Genomic DNA, 21,762 nt, shown 5'->3' with positions numbered 1-21,762 from the left:
TCACAGGAAAAAAATGTTGTTATTCCTGACAAGCTGATTAGATCAGGTGTTGACTGAAATCACATGACAAATTCAAGTTTGAGTTGTTTTGGACTGACATTATTAACTGTAACTTTCCCATGTGCGGGAAATACAATTAATTTACCTAATGTTTAAGTTGCTTATCTTAAATGATCGTAGCTATTGTAGCTGTGTAAATCGCCTTCTATTGACAGTTTATCGGTATACACAAGATTACTCTCCTCTCTGGTGTCTACTCAGCGACAAAAGAAGCAAATTGTTGTCAGTTTCCACCTGCAGTATGTGGAACTGATAAAACTTGGATTGTACAACAACACTCTTTGACCTAAATGAGTTGCACTTAAAGGGGCGGTTCATCTACATTACATATATGCCTCTTACCTGCAGTAGTTTGTACATATGTTTTTCTCAAAGCAACAACTATGATAACATTTTTTTTTTTTTTTTTTTACATCAATGTATCTTTCCAGAATTCATAACCCAGTTACTCAAGTTGATCCATAGACTTTGCTCTTGTCTACTGAACTACACCTATCAACCATATCACGGCAAAGAAGGTATAAGCACATATACTAATGCATGAGAGGCTCGCTAACATTACAGCTAAGCCGAGGAGGACAGCATTAATATGTTAACATCCACGACTGAAACTGCTCAACACAAAGTCTGTGGATTATCTTCAGTAACCAGGTCATGCTTTTTGGAAAGCGACATTGCTGTGGAGTAATTAAAATGTATTTTTGGGGGGGTGCTTTGAGCACCACAAGCAGAGTGCCATCTAATTCCATTATATCTGAGAGACGGCATGCATCTTTGCGGCTCATCCCTCCAAAACTCAGCATCTCGTACTTTAATCAAAACCGTCTAGCTGGATGAATAGCACTACAGGTTAGAGGAAAAATTTATATTTTTGACTTGGGTGTGAGCTCTCCCATTAAAACCCACCCAAACATGTTTTTAACTAATAAATAAAGAGTATTACGATGTTTAATATGTAATGAAGAGCTCTGACATACAGAAAAAAGAAGCACTGTTGAAAAGTTCAGTAAAGCTTGTTTATTAATGGTCAGTTTTTTAGCGGCAAAGTGTGTTTTTAAATTGTCACAACATGTAAACAGCAACAGGCCATAACGCATGGAGTACTAGAGTCACAATTAGCACTGCGAAGTGCTGCATGTCTTGTAATCATGAGAAACTGTCGGGAGTGACGAGATCATGTGCTGTATTTGTCTGTACGAACACTAACTAATGGTATAAGGACTGAACATGGCTGAGTGACGGTGGAAGCGTGACATGCTACTGAATCGAAGAGTGCACGTGAGAGCGGGTTGAGAGATTGAAGACCATCCGAGGGTGAACGTTTCTGCATGTATGCCAAATAAATAACTGACGATTATAAAATGCAACAGCTTATATCTTCCATATATGTAGAATTTGAAATCACTTTGTGCCCTCTGCTACATTCATTTATGATTTGCATACATTTTTATACAATGGCGTCTTTTTTTCGATCGGAGCACAACTAACAGCTAATTTACATATGCAGTATAAATAGTACATTAAATGTTTTTCATTGCAAATACACAGGGAATGCATGGGGGGGAGTTTTCATTTATAGCTGCTCGTATTGGTACTGGACCCTTTTTTCTGGGGTTTAGCCTCCCTCCCTGCCACTGAGGACGGAGGACTGAATTGTAAGTTTCATTAACAGGTAAAATGTGGTTTAAATGGATCATCCTGAGTGAGGCGAACCTCAAAAACCACACTTGCTTTCACCCAAACCATTAAAAACAGTAAAAGGCAGCAAACATTATGCATTAAGGGTGTATGCCTTATGGTTTACCCCTTTGTGTTCCCTTTTTAAAAAGAAAGAAAATGTATGACCTGGTGTAAAAAAAAAAAAAAAAAAGGCAAGGCGTAATAAGAGTGAGGAGTGTCTAGCTCCAAACATCTGCATCCTTCATGGTTTGTGGAATGAAGACACTTGGTGGAGTGATAGCAGAGAGGAAGGTTTACAAGGGGGGACAGGAGGGCAGTTCAGCAGCCTCCTAGTCCCGACGAGGAGGGAGCCGCTGTGGAGACGGTGCTGCTGTTCTGGCCTTTTCCTTTGTGCCTCTGGCCGCCCCGTCTCCTTCCACCTCCTCCAGATTTTGGCTGCAAGGGAGAGAGAATGATAATGCTCGGTAACACACCTCCAAACTTACGTTTTAGGTGTTACATATATAGCTGTCATATAAGACACCTATAGAAAGAACAAGACCACAAACAATTTCTCAAAATGCACTATGAAAATATGTTCCCGGTTCTCACACTGCTTTTTCAGTTTGAATGAACCTTTTTTTACCTTGTTCTCTTTGTTGCCCTCTTTTATCTGAGGGTCCTCATCTCCCTCTCCCTTTGAGGAGGCCAGCCACACAAGCAAAGTTGAGGGAGACAGTGCGAAGGAGTGACGTGGTGGGACAAATTCACATTTTTAGGATGAGGTGAGATAAAATAAAAGCAGTGTATGTGGGGTGGTGTGAGGGAACAAAGGAAACAAATGGGAGGAGGACAGAGAGCAGTAAATAGTTAGAAAAGAGCAGTAACGTCGGGGCAGGTACAGTAAGAGACAGGAAATCCAGAAAAAACACAAGTTCACTGCCACACACACTTGGTGTGTATCTCACCGGCTGTGTTGTGTTCGGTCCTGCGGCTGACTGTGCTATCGTTGCTGCGTCATCGCCGGCTGCCACGGTGCCGTCCTCTTTTCGGAGCGGCGCCTTCTTTGTGGACTGCATTTTGATTTGTGGAGGTTTGGAATTCGATGGTAGGTTGTTGGTGGACTGCAACAGCTGGAGAAAGAAACAAGTTAAACAAAAAAAAAAGCTACTAATGATTTTAAAAGGTGCATTATAAACAGGAAACACTGCAAAAGAAACTCTATTGGGCAAGATTTTCTTTTACCGGGAATGACCTCCGAATTGCCCGTTGAGTTTGGATACAATTATTTTTGACAAAGCCTGATATCTGTTTTATTTATTCATCTTATTTTAATATGTGTACAATACAAAAGGCCTATGAGCAGGTAAACTAATGAATACCAGGCTCTTTTCTCTTTTTAAATCCTTTCTTACAATGTATAATAAGTCATTTCTACAAAATGTTGGTCTTACACCAGGAAATATTGGTTTTCTTGTCTTTGACCTACTCCTCAATGCCTAATGTAAATAACTGCCCTACCTTGGTGATGGTGCCCACAGCCTTGGTGCGACCCTCCCTGAACACCAGCCTCTGGTCGCAGTGCAGGTACTCGGGGGTTTTGATGAAGCGGAAGTGGACTGAAGCCTTGTCGCCTGTTCGTAGGCAGTCTCTGTTCATGGACAAGATGGTGGCCGTCTGCCGTATGCTGCCACAGTGGACTGAGGACAGAAAGGGTGATTGGATAGAGCAAAAAAGTGAGTTTCACCGATCAGTGTGCTGTACCTCGATCAAACTCTCGAGAAAATGATTTTGTGCAAATTGTCCTTATTTGATAACAATTTTAACCGAGCAAAACTTTTTAAAAGTAATATCAAACCCTCACCCATGGCCTGGTATCTGGGGGATATCGTTGTGGGATGATGCAGTACGAGAATCTCAGCCTCGAACTCCCAAGTGGCCTGTGGGCACAACCTCGGGGAAACCATCACCATGCCTTTCCTTATGGAGGAGCGCTTGATCTTTACAAAGAGCAATAAGAAGACAAACGTTTATTCTCCGGCACTATTATAATGCAGTTATTTCCTTGGATCAGACAGAAGAAGTGCACTGATGTTTCCCTCCCACCTTTTTGAGAGCGAACGAAGCGGTCTGACCCCCTCGGACCTCCTTCACAGGCATTCTCTTGCGGTGGATTGATTTGACGGCAATGGGGATGAAGCTGCCCAAGGGGTCCGGCCCCAGCAGCATTGTATCATTCAGACGTATGAGTCCACGTAAAGTAGTTCCCGATACTACTGTTCCCACTCCCTGAGACACAAACACAAACACAACCCATGGTTTAGACAGCATTTGGCAGATACAGTTAGGTCTAATGTGTGATATCATAGAGTTTGTCACAGTACCGGCACAGAGTAGGTGTCGTCTATCTGGAACTCAGCGGGCTGGTCGTCGCGGTATGATGTCCTGGAGGAGAGCAGGTTGAGGAACATCTTGAGCAGGTCCATGTTCTCTCCGGTCACATTGGAGATCTGGAAGATGGGACACATCCTGTGGGAGGCACAGCAGATGTTAGAAAAGGAGCCCTATAGTCTTCCTCTGGATCTAAAAAAAAAACAAAAATGGACTCAGTACCTCTCAGAACTGAAGTTTGAAGCAGTGACTATAACGTCATCCTTGTTCTGTACCAGGACAGGGATCTTCCTACAGCCGGGGGACTTGAGTAACCTCTGGAGCAGCTTCAGTGTCTCTGTTAAGAGCAAACACCACATTAACACACAGAATTAGGGGCACGGAGGCATGTAAGAAAGAAATATAGTTGTTTGCAGTTATAAAAGGAACTCCAGAGGACATACCTTGAAGGATGTTGGCTGGACACATGTCAATCTTGGTCACCACTACGAACACAGGCACATTCAGAGCTAAGGCCAGGCCCAGATGCTCTTTGGTCATCCCTACGATACCTGCATTACTGCCCACCTGGTGAGGGAAAGAGAAAAAAAATGTCTCCAAATTTTCACTTAACCAACAGGAAACAAAGAATTTGTTTTTCATCGTGGATCCTGTAGTCGTGGCTCATTTTACATTCGGGCGAAAAAAAACCAAAAACAAATAAACACCCTCTCCTTCTAACCATGAGCATGCAGAAGTCAGGCAGGTGTCCGGTCATCCCGAACACGGTGGTCTTGAGGTATTTCTCATGGCCAGCCAGGTCTATGAAGGTGATGACCTTGGAGGACTTCTCACAGATTTTGGTCCAGTCCAGGCTTCCTCCATGGCTGTCGGGTTTGTTCACCACCTGGGGGGGCGGGCAGGGAGGGGTGACTTGATATCCACTACATTCATACCATCTCCACCTCCATGTGCTGCTTCACTATAAGGTCATGTAACAAATCTCGTCAGTGCTATGTGTTGAATGTTATTTTCACACTCAAACAGCGAGCAAGTTGAGTACGCCAGATGGTTGTGGAGTAAAAAAATGAAACGTCTTTATTTACTATCATACCAGAGAAAGAAAAAGAAAAGCAGCAAAACCTTACATAAACCCTGATCATTGCAGCTGAAAGATACACTTGCTTCATTTCTCTAATCACTGTCAATATTTCATCCAGAGTGTCATCACCTTTGAGTGCAAAACTCAACCATAAAACTATAAACTATAAAACTGAACTTTCCCCTCCATTCCCTCACCTGTCCCTCCTGGTCAAACCCCAGGATGTCGTTGCCCACGCTGCTGGTCCTGCCACTCTCCATCTCGTGCTTGTGTCTGAAGAGCTTCTGGCGGGCGAAGCCCCTGCCGTTGTCCAGCTCTCCGTGCGTCAACACCCCGAGCAGAGTGCTCTTACCAGCATCCACATTTCCCACCACTGCAACTCTGATTTAGAGGAGGAGTGCAGAAATATCACCAAAACTGTGCAAGAAAGGCAGAACTGTCTGACATGTCTTATTGAACTAAACCAATGTAATAAAAGAACTATCATCACACTGGATCGTAACTTTGACACCCCTTAACTATATTTCTGAACACTCACCTGACCTCCAGGAAGTCCAGCTCACCCACACGCCGGCGGATCAGATAGTCGCGCACCAAACCAGCAGCCTCATTGCGCTCCCGCAGCGAAATAAGGTCAGAATCCAGTTGCTCACACATGGAGCACACTGTGGCTACTGAGGCCTCCATGTCCTTCTCATCCAGACCCCAGTCTCCACCATCTACAACAGAGAGATGGAGAAAGAAGAAGAGCAAGAGCTAAAGTATCAAAGTTTTATAACTGATTTGGCACAGACTGTCTGATGATCAATAGTTTAAGTAATCACTCCATGTTTTTCTCACCTGAGCCCATCCCAACCACGTAGATGGTCTCTCCACATCCCTCCTCCATCCTGTCGCGTAGCTGGCGGAGTAACGAGTCATACTGCTCTCCGTTTGGACTAACAAGTGCCAGCTGACGGGTTCATGCATGCAGGGGTGAAGAAAGAAACAGAGAGAAAATTGGCTTTTATATGAGTTATGGCCCTCATTGGGTGGTTGCTCCATAATAGGTGCATAATTAAAGCAAATCCCTTCTCAAACATGCTGCAATCACTGAGTCATTTACTGTAACTGAGAAGTTGGTTGCTTTAAAGGGAGACAATGACTGGACCTCAGAGTAAGCATCTGTTTTTGTTCTTCATCAGTTTATACAACTCTCATGTTCAAAATGTAAGCAAGAATAGAAAGTAAACATTCAGGGAATGGTGTGTTCAAAGGCTGCCCTCCACATGCAAACACATCTGTCTCTCTTCCCATGAAAACCCCTCAAGGTTACATGTTGAGGCTGATACAGCTTACCTGAAAGCTCCAGTATGCTGATCAGTAACACAGTAAAACTGTTTCACACCCGAGATTAGGTTTTTAACATAAGTAAAATAAGACCAAAAGCATGGCAGCTGTGAAGGGGTTTCATGGTGGGTTTTCCAATGCACTACATAATTAACAAAACCGTTAGTTTTGGAAGTCTGAAGTCAGGACAAATGCACAATCCTATTGTGTTTGTGTGGTCAAAGTTGTTAACCCTGTCACATTCATTAGATTATTGCTTCAATTTAGAGAACAATTTACTTTACATGTGCATATTGTGACACATAACAAGGCTTTCCCAAAAACAAATGGTTATGATGGTGTTATTAATATTACCGTTTCTGCTAAAACATATGAACCTGGAGGTAAGTTGACAGTGCTACAGAAGTACAGCCTCAACTAATGAATGTTTTTATTGTCAATTAATCCATTGTTTGGTCGATGAAAATGTCACAAAATGGTAAAAAAAATAAATAATTGTTGATCAGTGTTTTCAAAAAAGCCCACAAAGATATCCTCAAATGTCTCGTTTTGTAACTCAAATATGTTCCGTTAACTGTTGTTGAGAATTAAAGAGACCAGAAAATATTCACAATTAAAAAAAGGGCCACTATGTAGTTTTGCAGAAGAAATTCAAACTCAATACACACAATATTGATGAGGTACTAATGCAAACTCAGAAATAAGTTTTGGGGTTTTTTTGGCTAGAAAGGTGGCAGGGTCCGCCATGTATAAACAAAGTGAAACAGTGTGATATTGTGTTGTCCTTTAAGGTCAGTTTGTCTATTCAGTCATTTTCTCTCTTCCCCAAAACTACATAATGTACCTATTAAGAAGCTTGAATCAGATCATTTAAACTTTTTCTTTTTTTTATAAAAGAAATTACTCAAACGGATTAAGAATATGCTAATTAATTGTTAACAACTAATCAGTTAATTCTCGTAGCCGTGTACTGAAGTGTGTCATAGCTCAGTATGCCAAAGGTTCACGGGGTGATGTTGCATAAACAACATCTACACAAGTAAATCAAAGTATAGAACGCAGCTTATCTGAGGCTGACACAAACCGGTTTAATTGACAGGAGCCAAAGGTAAACAGGGGACCGCCTTCCTGATGCAACCCTGTGGTAACGTGTAATTCGACACTTCAGACACAGCCCTGATTGCTATCATTCTCATACAGGTTTACATCATTACAAACATGCTCATTTGTCCAGAGAGACAATTAGTTTCCAATACATCAAAATAGATCTATAATCTGACATTATCTTGTTTCTTATTGATCACATATTGATGTTGCTGGTAGTCGTTCTGCAGGCCGACCTGACCCCACTGTCTTGTTGCCCTTTATTTAAGAAGTTCTAGTGTTCTATTGACAAATTCTCAATTTAATGCCATACCTTGTGACTCAATTGTTCTTTTTCAGAATCTGTTATATATAGTCTCTGCTCACATCATCTCTATCTAAAATTTGGTGTAAGTCTATTGTTAACATGGAATCTTTCTCGTTGCATATGTTGTCATGTAAAAGTGCACGTTAATTCTTCATTGTGATAATTAAACAGTTATAATTAGCCTACAACAATTTTTTCATTGTAAGTTATATTCATAAAGAAATCAAGCTGGAAAAAGAAAAAAAAAAAGTGTCTTCATGTATAAACATCTTGGCCATGTTCCAGCTCAAGCTGTCAATAAAACCTGCAGTGGCTCCAGATTAATTTAACCCGGGTTTGCACAACCCAAACAGAGCAGGCTCATGTCAAATGATCAGCATTATTTCCTGGTTATCTCAGAGACACCCGTCAGAAGAACAGGGCCATGCTTGTGGCATTTGGTGCAATGTGCTCCTCCTGATAACTAACGTAATGTAAACGTTAGGCGCTAAAGCATCAGCTGGGGCTAGCGTTAGCCACAGCTAGCTAACTATTTTCATTTTAACGTCAGCAGAAGCAGTTCCCTTATGTCCACAGAGTCGGTCGTGTGTGGTGTCTGGTACAGATGGTGCACAGTGGTTATACTGTGGAACAACATATGTTTTGGTGGTTCCACCTCTACGTGCAGGAAACGCATCATTAGCTTCATTCATTCATTTCCCCAGGAGCAGCTAACGGCAGCTAGCGTTAGCTTGGCAGCGCCATCACACGTAGGGCCTAGCTCACCTTGTTGGTGAAGTCGACCCCGCGCTCCTCGGGCTCGCCATTCATCATATCCCCGTCCTCGGAGCAGTCGTCCCCGGCGTCTTCCCCGCATCCTGCCCGGTCCGGAGCGAAGATACTCGCGGGGACCAGAGCGTCAGCCAGCGGTATGGAGCCCGGGCTTATACCTGGCTCAAACGCCGCTGCTATTGATGCCATTTCTCTGCCAGCCTCGTAGAAATAAATTTCAAGCAGTTCCGATTGTTGTGATGACGGCTGGTATCCAAACACACACACACACACACACACACACACACACACACACGTACGAACGCACGCACGCACGCACACACTAGACTTGACAGCGAGCCCTTCGCCAGTCAGCTCCGCGACAAACACAATAGTAAAGTCAAGCTGTACGAGCCTCTTCAGCTGACATTACAGTAACATGCTGCTTGTTTATGTGCTGTCAGCTCGCGTCCAGGCCATTTAAAAACAAAACGGCCACCTCATTAATATTAATGACGAAGGCGCGACCGAGCGCGCCTTTTTACTTCCTGTCGACCAATCGCGCCTGAGTCAGAGTGAATATTTTATCATTGGACCAATAGCAGCAAGGGGGTCGTTCATATGATTACAAGGTAGATCCGCCCCCCTCAGAAGGTAATGCTGTAACCACAGTGTAACACTGCTGTATGACAATGACATAATATGTTGAGATTGTGTTTAAAGAAGTTATTTATTAACGTTGTTAACAGAGCAAATGTTTAATAAAAGCATTTAAATCCTGAACCAAACCTTAATCTGTGAAATATGTTTTCTTTGTAGATGTTTATTTTGACAAACCGAGCATTCAAGTTAAGTCATTAAAAAATATAATTTATAGGAATAATATAGTTATAGTGAATTAGTTTTAACAAAGATGATGATATTTAGTTTAATGTGGTTTTCTTTTTCATGAAACAAGGAAAGGCACTTCCTCATGATTTCCTCTTCCTAGTTGACATTTCATCATCTGACATCATCCAGCTTTCTTTACAGGTGTGAGGAAAACTCAGAGAAGCTAAATGCAGCTTATGCAGCTTATTATCTGAGGTCTTCTGCTGTAAGCCAAGCATGTTATACAAACATAACCCCAAAACACTAGTGTTTAATGATTAACGATTTATGATTTACTTGATTTCTTTCTTTGAGCTGTTCCCAGGGCTAAAAAAGTAAACAGGGTTGTCATTTCACTTATTGATCCTTCTCCCAGTTGTGAGTATAACTCTACCTCTAAATATTTATTTTAAGGAAAGTGAGACCAGTTTAACTGACAACTGTGAAATGTTCCTTAGCACAAACATTGTTACTTTATAATAAAGCAGTCTTCTCCATGTGGATCTAATAAGACATAATCTGGATACAGCGTTCAGTCCAATGAAAGCAGCTAAGTGGCGCATAAGTTGGGAGGGTTACTTTAAAATGTGTTCCAATACAGTTGCTAATTACCTGTAAAAGCAATTAATTCAGTAACACAATCCAAGAATTACAATATTAGAGTACTTCTAGATTACCTTAATACCAAGCATATGCAAATGAAGATGAAAATCAATAAGAAGAGTTTTATTTAATTTTCATAAAAGAGTGTATCGTCTGTAAAAGTACACACATGTATTTGGTTCTGCGTAATGTGTGACATGGAGTGTCACATGCGCACGTTTACACACTAGAATATCATTCTTAATTTTGAAATTGTAACCCTTCTAGTAACACCCTTTTTCAGCTATTTGTTTCTCTTTAAATTTAGCAAAATACAGTTACCTTATTTTGTATCCTAGTGATGTAAACCCGTTACATGAATGTTTTCATCTGTACGGAAAATATCTGAATTTAAATAATGATGCTACAGTAACAAAAAAACAGTAGCCACATAAATGCTGATTAATTCATTGGATTTGTGTAATGCCTGAGATTGTTGGAGAATACCATTACTATTAAGAGGTACATTCATTTATTATTTTTGCCCAGATATACAGAGGGATGGTTCAGAATCTTTAGAAGGTTACATAGTAGAGAAATTTACCACCAGACCCTTAAGAAAAAATAAATATTTCAGTTTCAGTTTCCAATGATCTAACATTGATGAAAAACATTGATTGGGATAAATTGCGATTCCAAATAAAGAAGAAACCACTTTCAATGATTCATTTCAGACTTTACATTTTCTGTTACCTCTGACACCCAAACAAATCTGAAGATGTTGAAGAACAAAAATAAAAAAACAGTGAACAGTGCTTACACTATAACCCTAACTTTAGCCTAACCTAGATTCAAACTTCACCCACCTTACCCCAAAACTTATCCAGACCATAGAAAAGGTGCCTCTTTTGCCTCATTTGGAATGGGCTTTGGTCCCTATGAGGACTACTGGCAAGCTCAGTGTTTATAGCCTACCTGAAACACACACACACACACACACACACACACACACAAAACCACAACTACAACTACTAACATTCCTCAACATCACAGAGAAATATCAGTCTGACAGATTTTGGTATCAGCAGTTTTAGCATCACCAGCCTTTCCAATACTGAAATATGGGAAGAGTTTCTCAGTGAAAGTGTCTCTGTCAGTGTAGATGTGAGTCATGTCTTCAGGGTTGTGGAAGGACACCTCCCCCCGTCATAGTCCAGCTGGACTCTGATCCTCCTGAGACTCTTCGTCACTCTGACAGTCTCACCAATAACATTAGTGTATTTTCCTTCATCATGCCTTAAAAAACCACATTCCACATTTTGTTGAAGTGGAAAGCTCTTTCTTACTGTCTAGTGACTCTTTCACCAAACCCAAGAACCAGTCAGGATGATCTCCCACCTCCACCTCCCAGCTGTGTTTCCCTGAGCTGAATCCCTCAGAGCCCAGAATAATGGCATACTTAGTGAATCTCTCTGGATTGTCAGGAAGCTGCTGGTTTGTGTCTCCACGCCTCACACTGGTCAGATCATCAGATAGATGGAGCCAGCCACTTGCAGTGTTTGGGTCCAGAATGACAGGACTGAAGTGGACCTGGTCCTTCATCTTCTCCCAGACTCTGAAGGACAGGTTGCCCAGGTGTTTGGCCACATCTATCAGCGCTCCTGAGACCAGCTGTGGATCTGACAGTGAGCACCAGACTCTGGCTCTGGTCTGAGTAGCTTTATAACTGCTGAGGAACGGCCCGTTGTGTTTCTGCAGCTCTCCTTCAACAGCACAGATACCGTCTGACAGAGAGGAGAGCTGCTCTTCAATCTTCTTCATCTCTCTGCTGACAGTCTTCCCCTTCTGCTCCTCTTCCTCCCTCAGAGCTGCCAGTCTGGACTCCTCTTCCTCTTGCAGGAACTGGTGGAGCTTGTTGAACTCTGCTCTGATCTGACTCTCTGTGGACAGCTGCTGCTTCTTGGAGTGTTGAATCACTTCATTGTACGTTTTCTCCACTTGTTTGTATTTGTCCCTCTTGTCCTGTAGAGACTTTAAGTCAGATTTCAGCTGCTCTTTCAACTCACTGACTGCTTGTTCTACAGGAACCACCTTGTGAGTCTGGTGGAGAGAAAACTCACAGACAGGACACACAGCTTTCTGCTCGTCCTCACAGAACCAATAAGGGACTTCTGGATGTTTACCACAAATGACTTCCTCTTTCTCCTCTTTCACCTCCACCTTTGTCTCTTCTTTTTCCGTCTCAGGTGAATCATTAGTCTGCCTCCCAGCAAAGGAGTCAGCTAGCTCCTTTAGTGTGAAGTTCACCTGCAATAAGTGCTTTGAGGATCTTCTTTTACAAATGGGACAGTTTTTGTTCTGAGCTTGTTCCCAGAATTGTTGCAGGCAGCTTGAACAGAAGTTGTGGTTGCAACTCAGAGACACGGGATCTCTGAAAGTCTCTGAACACACATGGCAGCTCAGGAAGCTTTTGAGAACAGAACTTTTCTCAGCCATTTCCTCTGATATGTGAATTATCTTTCAATATGAAGACTCACCAGATCTGTGTGCCTTTTGATCAAGAGTTTATAATCCTTCTGATTTGTGTCCGTAATAGAGACTCTGCACCCTGTTACGGTGTCTCAGCTCCATTCAGAAATGTTGAAATCAGTTTCACTTTTAAGAAAATGAAACAGCTGATATTTTAAATTTTCTAACCAGCAGATGGTGCTCTGTGACCCATTAACACGTTTAAGGCAAGCGTCCACTTGATTTCACAATCAACTCTGGCATACAGTTAAAAGACTGTATCTTGGTTAAAAGACAACTCTTTAAAACATTGTTCAAATGTTTTAGGACATAATAACCATGACAAACCATAGATTAAAGAACCAGGGTGTTGGAAATGTTTAATCATAATTGTATTACATAACAATCAGAGTAGGGAGGGTTAAAATCCCAGAAGTGACAAACCACACACTGGCTCTAGAGAGGGCCTTCAGTGTTTTTAGTACTTTAAGCAGCCACAGTAGGAAGTGTGTGAGACGAGTGATGTTCAGCGGGTGGCTGCAATCTGCAACCTCATCACTAGATGCCACTAAATCCTACACACTGCACCTTTAAGACTGATGGTTATTGCAAAGAAGATCCTCTGATGAATGTAGAAACTTCAGTCATACACTTTCAATCAATTAAAAATGTATGTAAAGATATCATCAACACTTGACATCAACTTCCTGCGGCTCTCAAATACCCATCTCAGACCGATTTGACTACCTGCAACGCATTTCTTAGGGACTTGAAATCCAGCTCTCTCAGTTTTGAGACACCGGTTCAGATTGTTCCTAAAATCTGTGCCTTGATTCAAATTTAAGCATCATGTCATGATATTATAAACTTTCTCTGAGTGAAGTCTGAGCTGGATGACTATGACAAGTAAACCCAAACACTAAAAAATGCTGTGAACAGTTGACGTCATATAAATGTATTGCCGCAGTTCCTCACTGTGACCACTGGAGGTCAGTAAAGCCCCAGGGTTCACTGAAGTCAGCTGTTAACTCCACCTGTGGCATCAAAACACACACAACACCAACTCCAGTGAAAACTCTCAAAATAAAATAAAACAGAAAGTTGAGCTTCTGTGAACAACTGTAATAGTATATATTTGGAGGTAGCAATCTTCACAAAGTTATGGTACTAGGACATGCATTTCATGTTTGATGACAGGAGTTACGGCTACAGATTAACATTGGCTAATAGGACAATGAATACTCTTATTGATATACAGTATATATATGATTAAAACCATGATAATAAATCTGTTTAAATGTGTGTGTATGTGCGTGGGTGTGTTCCCCCTGAGTTTCTGTGAGATAAAGGTCTCTGTGTCTTTAGGTCTGCTGACAGTCTTAAGACTGGGTCTTGAGGCACGAGGAAACATAACAGATTTTTTTGTTCCACATTTAACTTTTGATGCAGCTTTTGATGAGCTGCTTGTCCCCGGTGATATCCCACGTTAAATACCACAGCTGCCCAGATACATCGCGTACCTGAGCGGACAATCCTGCAAGTGAAACTATTATCCAGCGGACAGTGTGGTAGTTGAAGTTACGGACTGTGCCTTCGGACTGCTGCCAGATCCCAGCTGTTCTAGATAAGAACAATCCACACACTGTTTGTCTGCTAACAGTGTGAAAGAGCAGCTGAGCCGAGTGCCACGGTTGTGCATTTGTCAAAGTCGGTGTTTAACTGTGAGTGTGTGTGCTTGTCTGTCAGCAGATTTAATGTAAAAGCAGATGTGTTGTAAACCAGCTGACGCGATTAATAACAGCTCCATCCCACGGAGAGCCCTCTCACACCCCGCTCACAGATGTGTTGTCAGTGTTCACGTAACACTAAACACCTTTTTTTTTTTTGACTACAAGCAACAAGCTTAACCTAAAACAAATTGGCACGGTGGCACTGCGACTCGCATTCTGTTATTGGTCACTGGAGACTTTTGTATACACATTTACACTATCTATTTTCACATATGCCTACTTTTGTTCTCCTTTTGCTTCCGCTCTGAGTACACTGACACTGAGTCTAACTTGAGTCAGATTCCTTGTAATCGACTTCATGTGACAGCACAGACATGGATTTATTTCTTAAAGGAGCAATTTGTAAGATATGGCCAGAAGTTTAGACAGAAACATTGCTTGCGTTATGTGAAAGACGTTTATCACGTTGTCTTGCAATACCACTTTGCACCAGCAAGTGGCGATACTCTGATAGATAGTTTTGTTGCCTGTGGTGACTCCCCCTGTAATCCGAGGTCTTGGCCACTGGCTCCATAGCTAACTGAACCATTAGCTTATTAGCTAATGGTTCTGTTAGCTACAGCCACGAATAGCTAACAAAGGGGAGCAGTGGTAATTTGCTGCCCTCTACGTTTCTTAGAGTTACCTTCAAATTCTGGCCCTATTCTAAGAATTTCATCTTCAAGGAAACTTAAAGTAACATGACAAATTATCGTAAAGTTTCACAGAGGATCAGCTGAAATCATTCCGACTGAAAACATCACAAGCACGGCCAGGCACAGGAAGACAGGAAGGTTTCTGCAGCTGGTGGTTAAAAGCTGTCCAGAACATCAGCGACACCCGTCTACCGAGCATCAGTGACGCGGGTGAGTGCGAGATGTCTGCACAGAGCCCAGAGTATACAAACAGACCCCCACCCACACTGAAGAGGAATCGCACCACCTGTATCAAATAACAGCTACGATGACATGATTAAATCACTGGCAATTAAAAGAAATTATTGAGGCAGACGCATCAAGTCTCATCCAGAAGTGCGCGTCTCGATAGATCACGTTGATGCCTCTGCCAGAAAAAAACCCTTATTCCCACAGGTGCAATTAAACGATGTAGATATATAGGCAGACGGCAAAGCAAATTGTTAGCACGGAATAATTGCAAGATAGACTTGAATGCACATCCCAAGAGAGATGTAACCCAATCATTCACTCAAGTCAGCATCATCCCACCACACAAATGGGGAAATATGTATGTATATATATATATATATATATATATATATATATATATATATATATATATTCATGGAATCTCAGTGACAGTTGCAACTCGTGATTTCAATCTTTATAACATCAAGTTGTGTTACATTGCAGTGTAAGTGTGTGGTTTATGTCCCAATTGTAACAGCAGCTGTGTCAGTTGTGTGTCAGCTGATGAAAGTCTGCCCTGTTGCCCTCCGTGAGTCACACTTTCAGATCATTTTGAGGATCTGAGTCAGATTCATCGTTTCACTTTGGCCTGTTTCCCCCTCTAACTGAAGTTTACTCAGTTGGCAGGCGGCTGCCATCCGATCCTACAGCTATATACAGTAAGTGGACATTAGGGCCGCCGGCTGAGCTAAATATTTGGTTGTCTCCTTGGCAACAAATACAGTTCTATTTCGGTCCGGGGCTCCGGCTTGTGCTCCCTTCCACAGTCAGACTCTACACCCGCAGGTTACAGTGTGACACTCTGGTGTCAACTAATAATCCCTCACAGATTATCTTCACCTCACCGGACTAAGGTCTGCAACAACTTGTTAAGCATTACAGTTATGCTGAGGGTAGTTATATGGTTAACAGCTATACTTTGACTTCATTGGTCGATGTGCTCCAGTGGTGTGATCGTATTGGCTGCTCGGAGTGCCACTCAGCTTGAAGGCCCCTCCTGCTGTGTATATATTCTCGGGGTGCAGTGAGGCCGGGCCCTGCAGCCCTCTCACTTCTTCTCAACCAATACTTGACTGACCACATCTGCAAAAATGATGCAAGTGAGTATCATTTTAAGAATACTATGCATTCATTTTATTCTTTGTGTTCCATGCCTCAGATAGACGAGCAGTATTAGGTCATATGATTGAAGGTGACAGCTGCTCGACATGTGCCAGCTCACTGCTCTGTCATGCTGATGGGACTGAATCAGCTGTACTATGCTTCAACCAAACCAGTTCTCCACATTTTAACTGTGTTTTTTTGTAATGTCTGCTTCGGAAAGGACTGGACTCCTCAGATTTCTTTGCCTTTTATGGTCAAACTATTCATTACAGGCCTCGTATGCATGCCCATTAGTCACCTAATGCATGAAAAATAAGTCAGCTCTCCAGCTTGTTCCATTCTTCCCGTAATGATTCAATTAAGCTTGTTAACATTTGTCCATTTCATTCTAATCATATCAGTCTCATTATTCAGAGCTGAGCACAGAGGCGGCAATGCATTCTGGTCTCCCCGGACTCATAAACTGAGTAGATTACAACAAAGACCCTGTATCATTCTGGCTTTTTGCTGGCCACAGGGGCAAACATGAGTTTGGAAGAGGGCACAGTAAGGAGGAGGGGGGGAGGCAGTTAAATTACATTAAAGGATAAAATGAAATGAAGTCATGTGGAGGCTAACAACGATGCAGTAATCTCAAACTCACCTCTTGCAGTGAACAAGTCAGCAGAGGTAGAAACGTCTTTTCTGAATTAGTTTAGAGTAAAATAATTCATCGGGAATAAATATTTTATTCATGGTGGATGGATGTGTTTCTCTTGTACATACTCTGAGTGTTTCTGGCCAGTTGCTAGCCTGGATTCTGTCGTCCTGCCAGTAAGGGGCATCTCTTACAGCATACAGTATGCAGATTCCTCAGTGTCTGGGTTAGACACAGGGCGACTGCCAGTACTGACCTCGGCCCAGCCCTGCATTGCTGAAGCCCCAGTGCTGTGTGTTATACACGCACATTACAGTTGGACGCTAACATGGAAAGAATGTCGTGCTACTTGTCATTCACTCTGTCATTTCACGGTTAGGTTTATCTTTCGGAGACAGTTCTTTGGACCCAGATCCATCCTCTCGTGTTCTGCCAGAATATAGCAGTATATTCCATTAGCAAGAATTTCTTTTTTACCCCAACAGCTGCAGTGCTTAATGAATAAATAAATAAATACATTAAACTCCCACAGATCATTAGAACTGTTGCGCCCGTTCCCTTAAAGGCATTGAGCTTTCAAGAAAAAAATCTGTTTTTTTAAATTTGTCAGACTTTTTGCAATTCAGGGATGTTTCCTCCAATTATGAAAAATAACAAAACTACTGAAAAGTCCACAGTTTTATTGGTGAAAAAGTGAATTAATTCACACACACTTTTCACCCTTTGCACTGATAGATTTATTGTATTTTTCTTCACCAACCGCACCGAAAGACGCTCCCCTCTCCCACAGAAAACACTGCTCCTTAAACACCTCGTCAGTAGCCCCGCCTTTAATTCTGTTACTTCTTGACATCACACTGTGTCACCACGTCACACATTTGCATAATTTATGCCTTGCGACTAGTTTGGCATGTTAAGAATTGATTTGGCGCAGCTGCTCTGTTTCTGTTGTTAGTGGTGCTGGCCCAGGCATGTATGAGCTGACCAATCAGAGAAGACTGGGTATTTGGTAGGGGCGTGGACCTTAAGACACAGGACATAAAACATAGACACCTCTCAAAAAAAGTTGATAAAGCGAGTGGTGGGCGTGTTTTCTTCAAAATACATATATTTGGGCCTAGTAATTTCCTGTTCCTTGTCACTGCGTTTCTGGTCCAGAGATAAATGATTGTGTTCAGCCTGCTCGGAATCAGATTTTCCTAATATCTCATGACCTTCTACTTTAGCACGTGTTTAACTAGACTTCACTGTGAATCGTAACTAATCAAAGGGCTGCTAATCTTGTACTCGTTGCCCGGCTTCAGTTAACAATTCCCCAGACACATCATTTTGACAACGTGACAAAATGTTGAACACTGGCAATCTGTGTTTCACAACCAAATAATACATTGCTCAAGTATAATTACCTAATCATGACACAGCTCAGTGTTCCCCTGCCACATGCATGGTAGCACCACGCCAAGGGTTTCTGCTGTTCTCAACCCTTTTTCTTTTCTTTTCTTTTTTTTCCACTGTGCGCTCGCCATCCAGTATTGCACATAGGAAAATGTTACTCGGTTTAACAACAGCCGTCCCTCATCATTTTTCAACATTTCTAGCCTCTGCCAAAATCTGCGCGGAGGAAAAGGGGCCTTGGCCGTAGCAGAGCAGGAATGAGCTGGAATCTTTGAGCAGTCCGTGGACGGGAGTATAATTGAAAACGCATGTTTTGTAATTTCCAAGGATGAAGTGAGGATTGGGGAGTTGGCTGAGGCTGCTGCTGGTGCTGTTTGTTGCCTGAAGGTGCAATAATAATTGGATCTAGTAAAACCCAGTAGTATTTCCACACAATAATGTACTGTATTACTACGGGCAGGCGGAATGGTGCAGTGGTTAGCACTGTTGCATCGCAGCAAGAAGGTCCTGGGTTCAATTCCTTTGCATGTTCTCCAGTGCTTGCTTGGGTCTCCTGTAGGTGCTCTTGTTACTCCTTAGGTTAATACTGGCCAGTGTCCTCAACCAGGTGCTGGAGTTAGGTTCTGGGTGCTGTGCTTTACTTTACCCTGCTCCTCAGGGATGGGTTAAATGCAGAGAAGTTTCACTACATTGCATGTGATAGATAAAGATCCCTCTCCTCTCTTTCCTCCCCCCACTTTTTCTACACAGGGTATGATCATAAAGAACATGTCCTTCAAGGTCGGGCAGACCCTGACCATTGTTGGAGTCTCCAAGCCTGACGCTACAAAGTAAGTTCTCGCATAACGCTATCTTAATATCTTGAAATGAGCTCATCGCAGTCAAATCTGTTCTTGGTTCTTTTTGGTGTTCAGGTGACATTGCGGTATCTAATGAAGTTAGCTTGCTAACCTGCTAGCCCTGGGCCTTCAAAAACCTCTTTCTCCCAGTGGTATCAAACTCCTGTGTTAACAGCATGAACACCAAAACTACCCCAAGGTAATGCGGCTAGGTGCAGCCATGGATGTGTAGAATACAGTTAGCAGCAGTTAGCGGTTACTCTGGTTATATGCTGCCCCCTGTTTGTCTGTACAGAACAGACAAACAGGCCAATTCATAGTTAAACATATTGCACCTTTTAATACAATGTTAATGATTTAATGTAACCAGATGCATTTACTCAATTACTGTACAAATTTCAGGTGCTTTATCCTTCTCCTATTCAATTCACACAGGGAAATATGATCATTTTCTCTACAGTACATATGTCTGAAAGCTTTATACACTAGTTACTTTTCAGATGACACATTTTGTATGATGTATTTCCAAATTTGGTGATTTTGAATTTGATTGTTTCTGATAAACAGGATGAAGGATGAAGACATAATGATTTTACAGAATATGATGCACTGCTGTTGATTAATCTACCAAACAGTATATTAATGCATCAGTAATACTAATCCAATAATGTCAAATATACGAGGAAAGCACTCTTAGGGGACATTTTATTGCACAATGAGTAGATTAAATATTGATAGGGTTTTGAATGCATTGCTTTTACATGAGTATTTTTTTTATAGTGTTGCATTAAAAAAGGATCTTGATACTTCTACTTCCACGGGATATCAGGGCAAGGAACCTTCTGTGTATGTCTGGATAAAGTTTAACTGGGTCGCTGAGGAGACATGTCATAAGGCTGAAACCTTCTTCCCTGTTCAACATTCTGTTTTTAAGTCTTGTTCCTCTTCTTTAGTTACAAGATGAACATCGCTGAGGTTAAAGATATCGATTCTTCTTCTTTCTTTACAGCCTGTGCTGATTTTAATTCCCCCTGCCAAATGCAGCAACTGAACTGAACTTGCAGGCCGGTGTTTATGTACAGACTAACTCAGGGGGAGGTGGAGGTGGAATCTATAATCTATCTATAATCAGTTACAGTCGGTGACATCCTATAAATTTCCCTACAGTAATGTGGGCGTGATGAGGATAATGGTTAACAGATGAGAAGAGCTGCTGAGGTTGTCTCGATATTTTGGCACCCTCTGCCTCTTTTTTCAAATGTGGGGAGCCGTTTCAAAAATGTAATCGATCTCTTTTTGTTGCACCGTGCCGCAGTTTTGCAGTGAACATTGGCCCGGATGATCAGGACATCACCATGCATTTCAACGCTCGTTTCAACGCCCACGGAGACGAGAATGCAGTGGTCTGCAACTCTTACCAGGGGGGAAGCTGGTGTGAGGAGGTCCGTGATGGAGGCTTTCCCTTCGTACTGGGGGAAGAGTTTAAGGTGTGTGTGTGTGTGTGTGTGTGTGTGTACAGTGCATCATCTAATTACAGGAATTATAAATATCTGATTTAAATCAAATCACCACGCTGCTGGGAACTGGTGTTAAATTTGAAATACTCATCATTGCTATTGCAGAAGTTCATAACATGTTCTTCCTCTTTCTCCCTGACTCTCGCTCACATCCTCCCATCCAGCTCGTCATTGAATTCACCCCCACAGAGTTCCTGGTGAACCTATCGGACGGCTCTACAGTCCACTTCCCCAACCGCATCGGTGCGGAGAAGTACTCCGTCATCAGCTTCGATGGGGAGGCCCGCATCAAAAGTGTTGAGATCAAGTAAACCCCCCGCCCCCACAAGACGAAATCCACTGTCTCTTTTTCTTGACTAGCATAAGGTCACATGTAGCCACGGCTTTCTGGAGTGTATGTGGTATTAGTAATGCCTTACATGCTTCTCGCACAGTGTATTATGCGAAAGATTAGCTTCATGAGCAGATGCAGATGCAAGCAGCCTTAGACTGAAAGACAGACGCAACACTCGGCACAGCTAATGGCTAAACAGCGAACCGAAACATAAAGTAGTCCGTGTTACCTGGCGGCTATTTGCTTTGTAGTCTGTGTTTAGTCGAAAAAGTGTGACATTCAATGTGATCGTCTGTTCTTTAAGGTGCCTTGATGTGCTGCACGCTCTTTAGTTTTTCCCCTTGAAACATTCCACCTTTATAACTGAGTATGATGCTTCCCTTTGACAACATGTCCTATTAAAGAATGTCCTTTTATGATAAACATGGACTTTTGTGACTCCTTGAATTTATGTTACACAAGCACATTATCGAACACCTCATTTATGCCCGGTGTTAAAAATCTGAGCCGTAATATTGATCTGATCCTAACTTTACATTACCTCCTGGTATTTTTTGACCCATTCTCATTACGGTCATTGAGATTTGATTTCTGTCCCCT

At 42.1% G+C, this 21,762-nt stretch overlaps 2 protein-coding genes and 1 pseudogene across 3 annotated transcripts; 1 reads left to right on the top strand and 2 right to left on the bottom strand.

Moving 5' to 3' along the window:
• Positions 1-1,062: 1,062 nt before the first annotated feature.
• gtpbp1 (GTP binding protein 1) lies at positions 1,063-9,168 on the bottom strand. Of its 2 annotated transcripts, XM_030407424.1 has the most exons (14): positions 8,697-9,168; positions 6,032-6,143; positions 5,730-5,910; positions 5,389-5,572; positions 4,832-4,996; positions 4,554-4,677; positions 4,333-4,447; positions 4,104-4,248; positions 3,826-4,008; positions 3,584-3,719; positions 3,241-3,419; positions 2,688-2,852; positions 2,366-2,416; positions 1,063-2,175 (listed from the first exon to the last, which is right to left on the bottom strand). In XM_030407424.1, the coding sequence occupies exons 1-14, from the start codon at positions 8,889-8,891 to the stop codon at positions 2,059-2,061; spliced, it is 2,052 nt and encodes a 683-aa protein (XP_030263284.1). In that variant the 5' UTR covers positions 8,892-9,168; the 3' UTR covers positions 1,063-2,058. The 2 variants fall into 2 exon arrangements, with proteins under 2 accessions (XP_030263284.1, XP_030263285.1); XM_030407425.1 differs by lacking the exon at positions 2,366-2,416.
• Positions 9,169-10,648: 1,480 nt separating this feature from the next.
• On the bottom strand, positions 10,649-12,735 carry LOC115575950 (tripartite motif-containing protein 35-like; annotated as a pseudogene).
• A 3,557-nt stretch (positions 12,736-16,292) lies between these two features.
• LOC115574816 (beta-galactoside-binding lectin-like) lies at positions 16,293-21,589 on the top strand. The gene is made up of 4 exons (XM_030406436.1): positions 16,293-16,436; positions 19,223-19,302; positions 20,627-20,798; positions 20,993-21,589. The coding sequence occupies exons 1-4, from the start codon at positions 16,428-16,430 to the stop codon at positions 21,137-21,139; spliced, it is 408 nt and encodes a 135-aa protein (XP_030262296.1). The 5' UTR covers positions 16,293-16,427; the 3' UTR covers positions 21,140-21,589.
• The last annotated feature ends 173 nt before the right edge of the window (positions 21,590-21,762 follow it).

The sequence above is a fragment of the Sparus aurata genome, chromosome 23 (assembly GCF_900880675.1).
Source record: "Sparus aurata chromosome 23, fSpaAur1.1, whole genome shotgun sequence".
Taxonomy (NCBI): Eukaryota; Metazoa; Chordata; class Actinopteri; order Spariformes; family Sparidae; genus Sparus; species Sparus aurata.
This window is presented reverse-complemented; position numbering and strand designations above follow the sequence as displayed.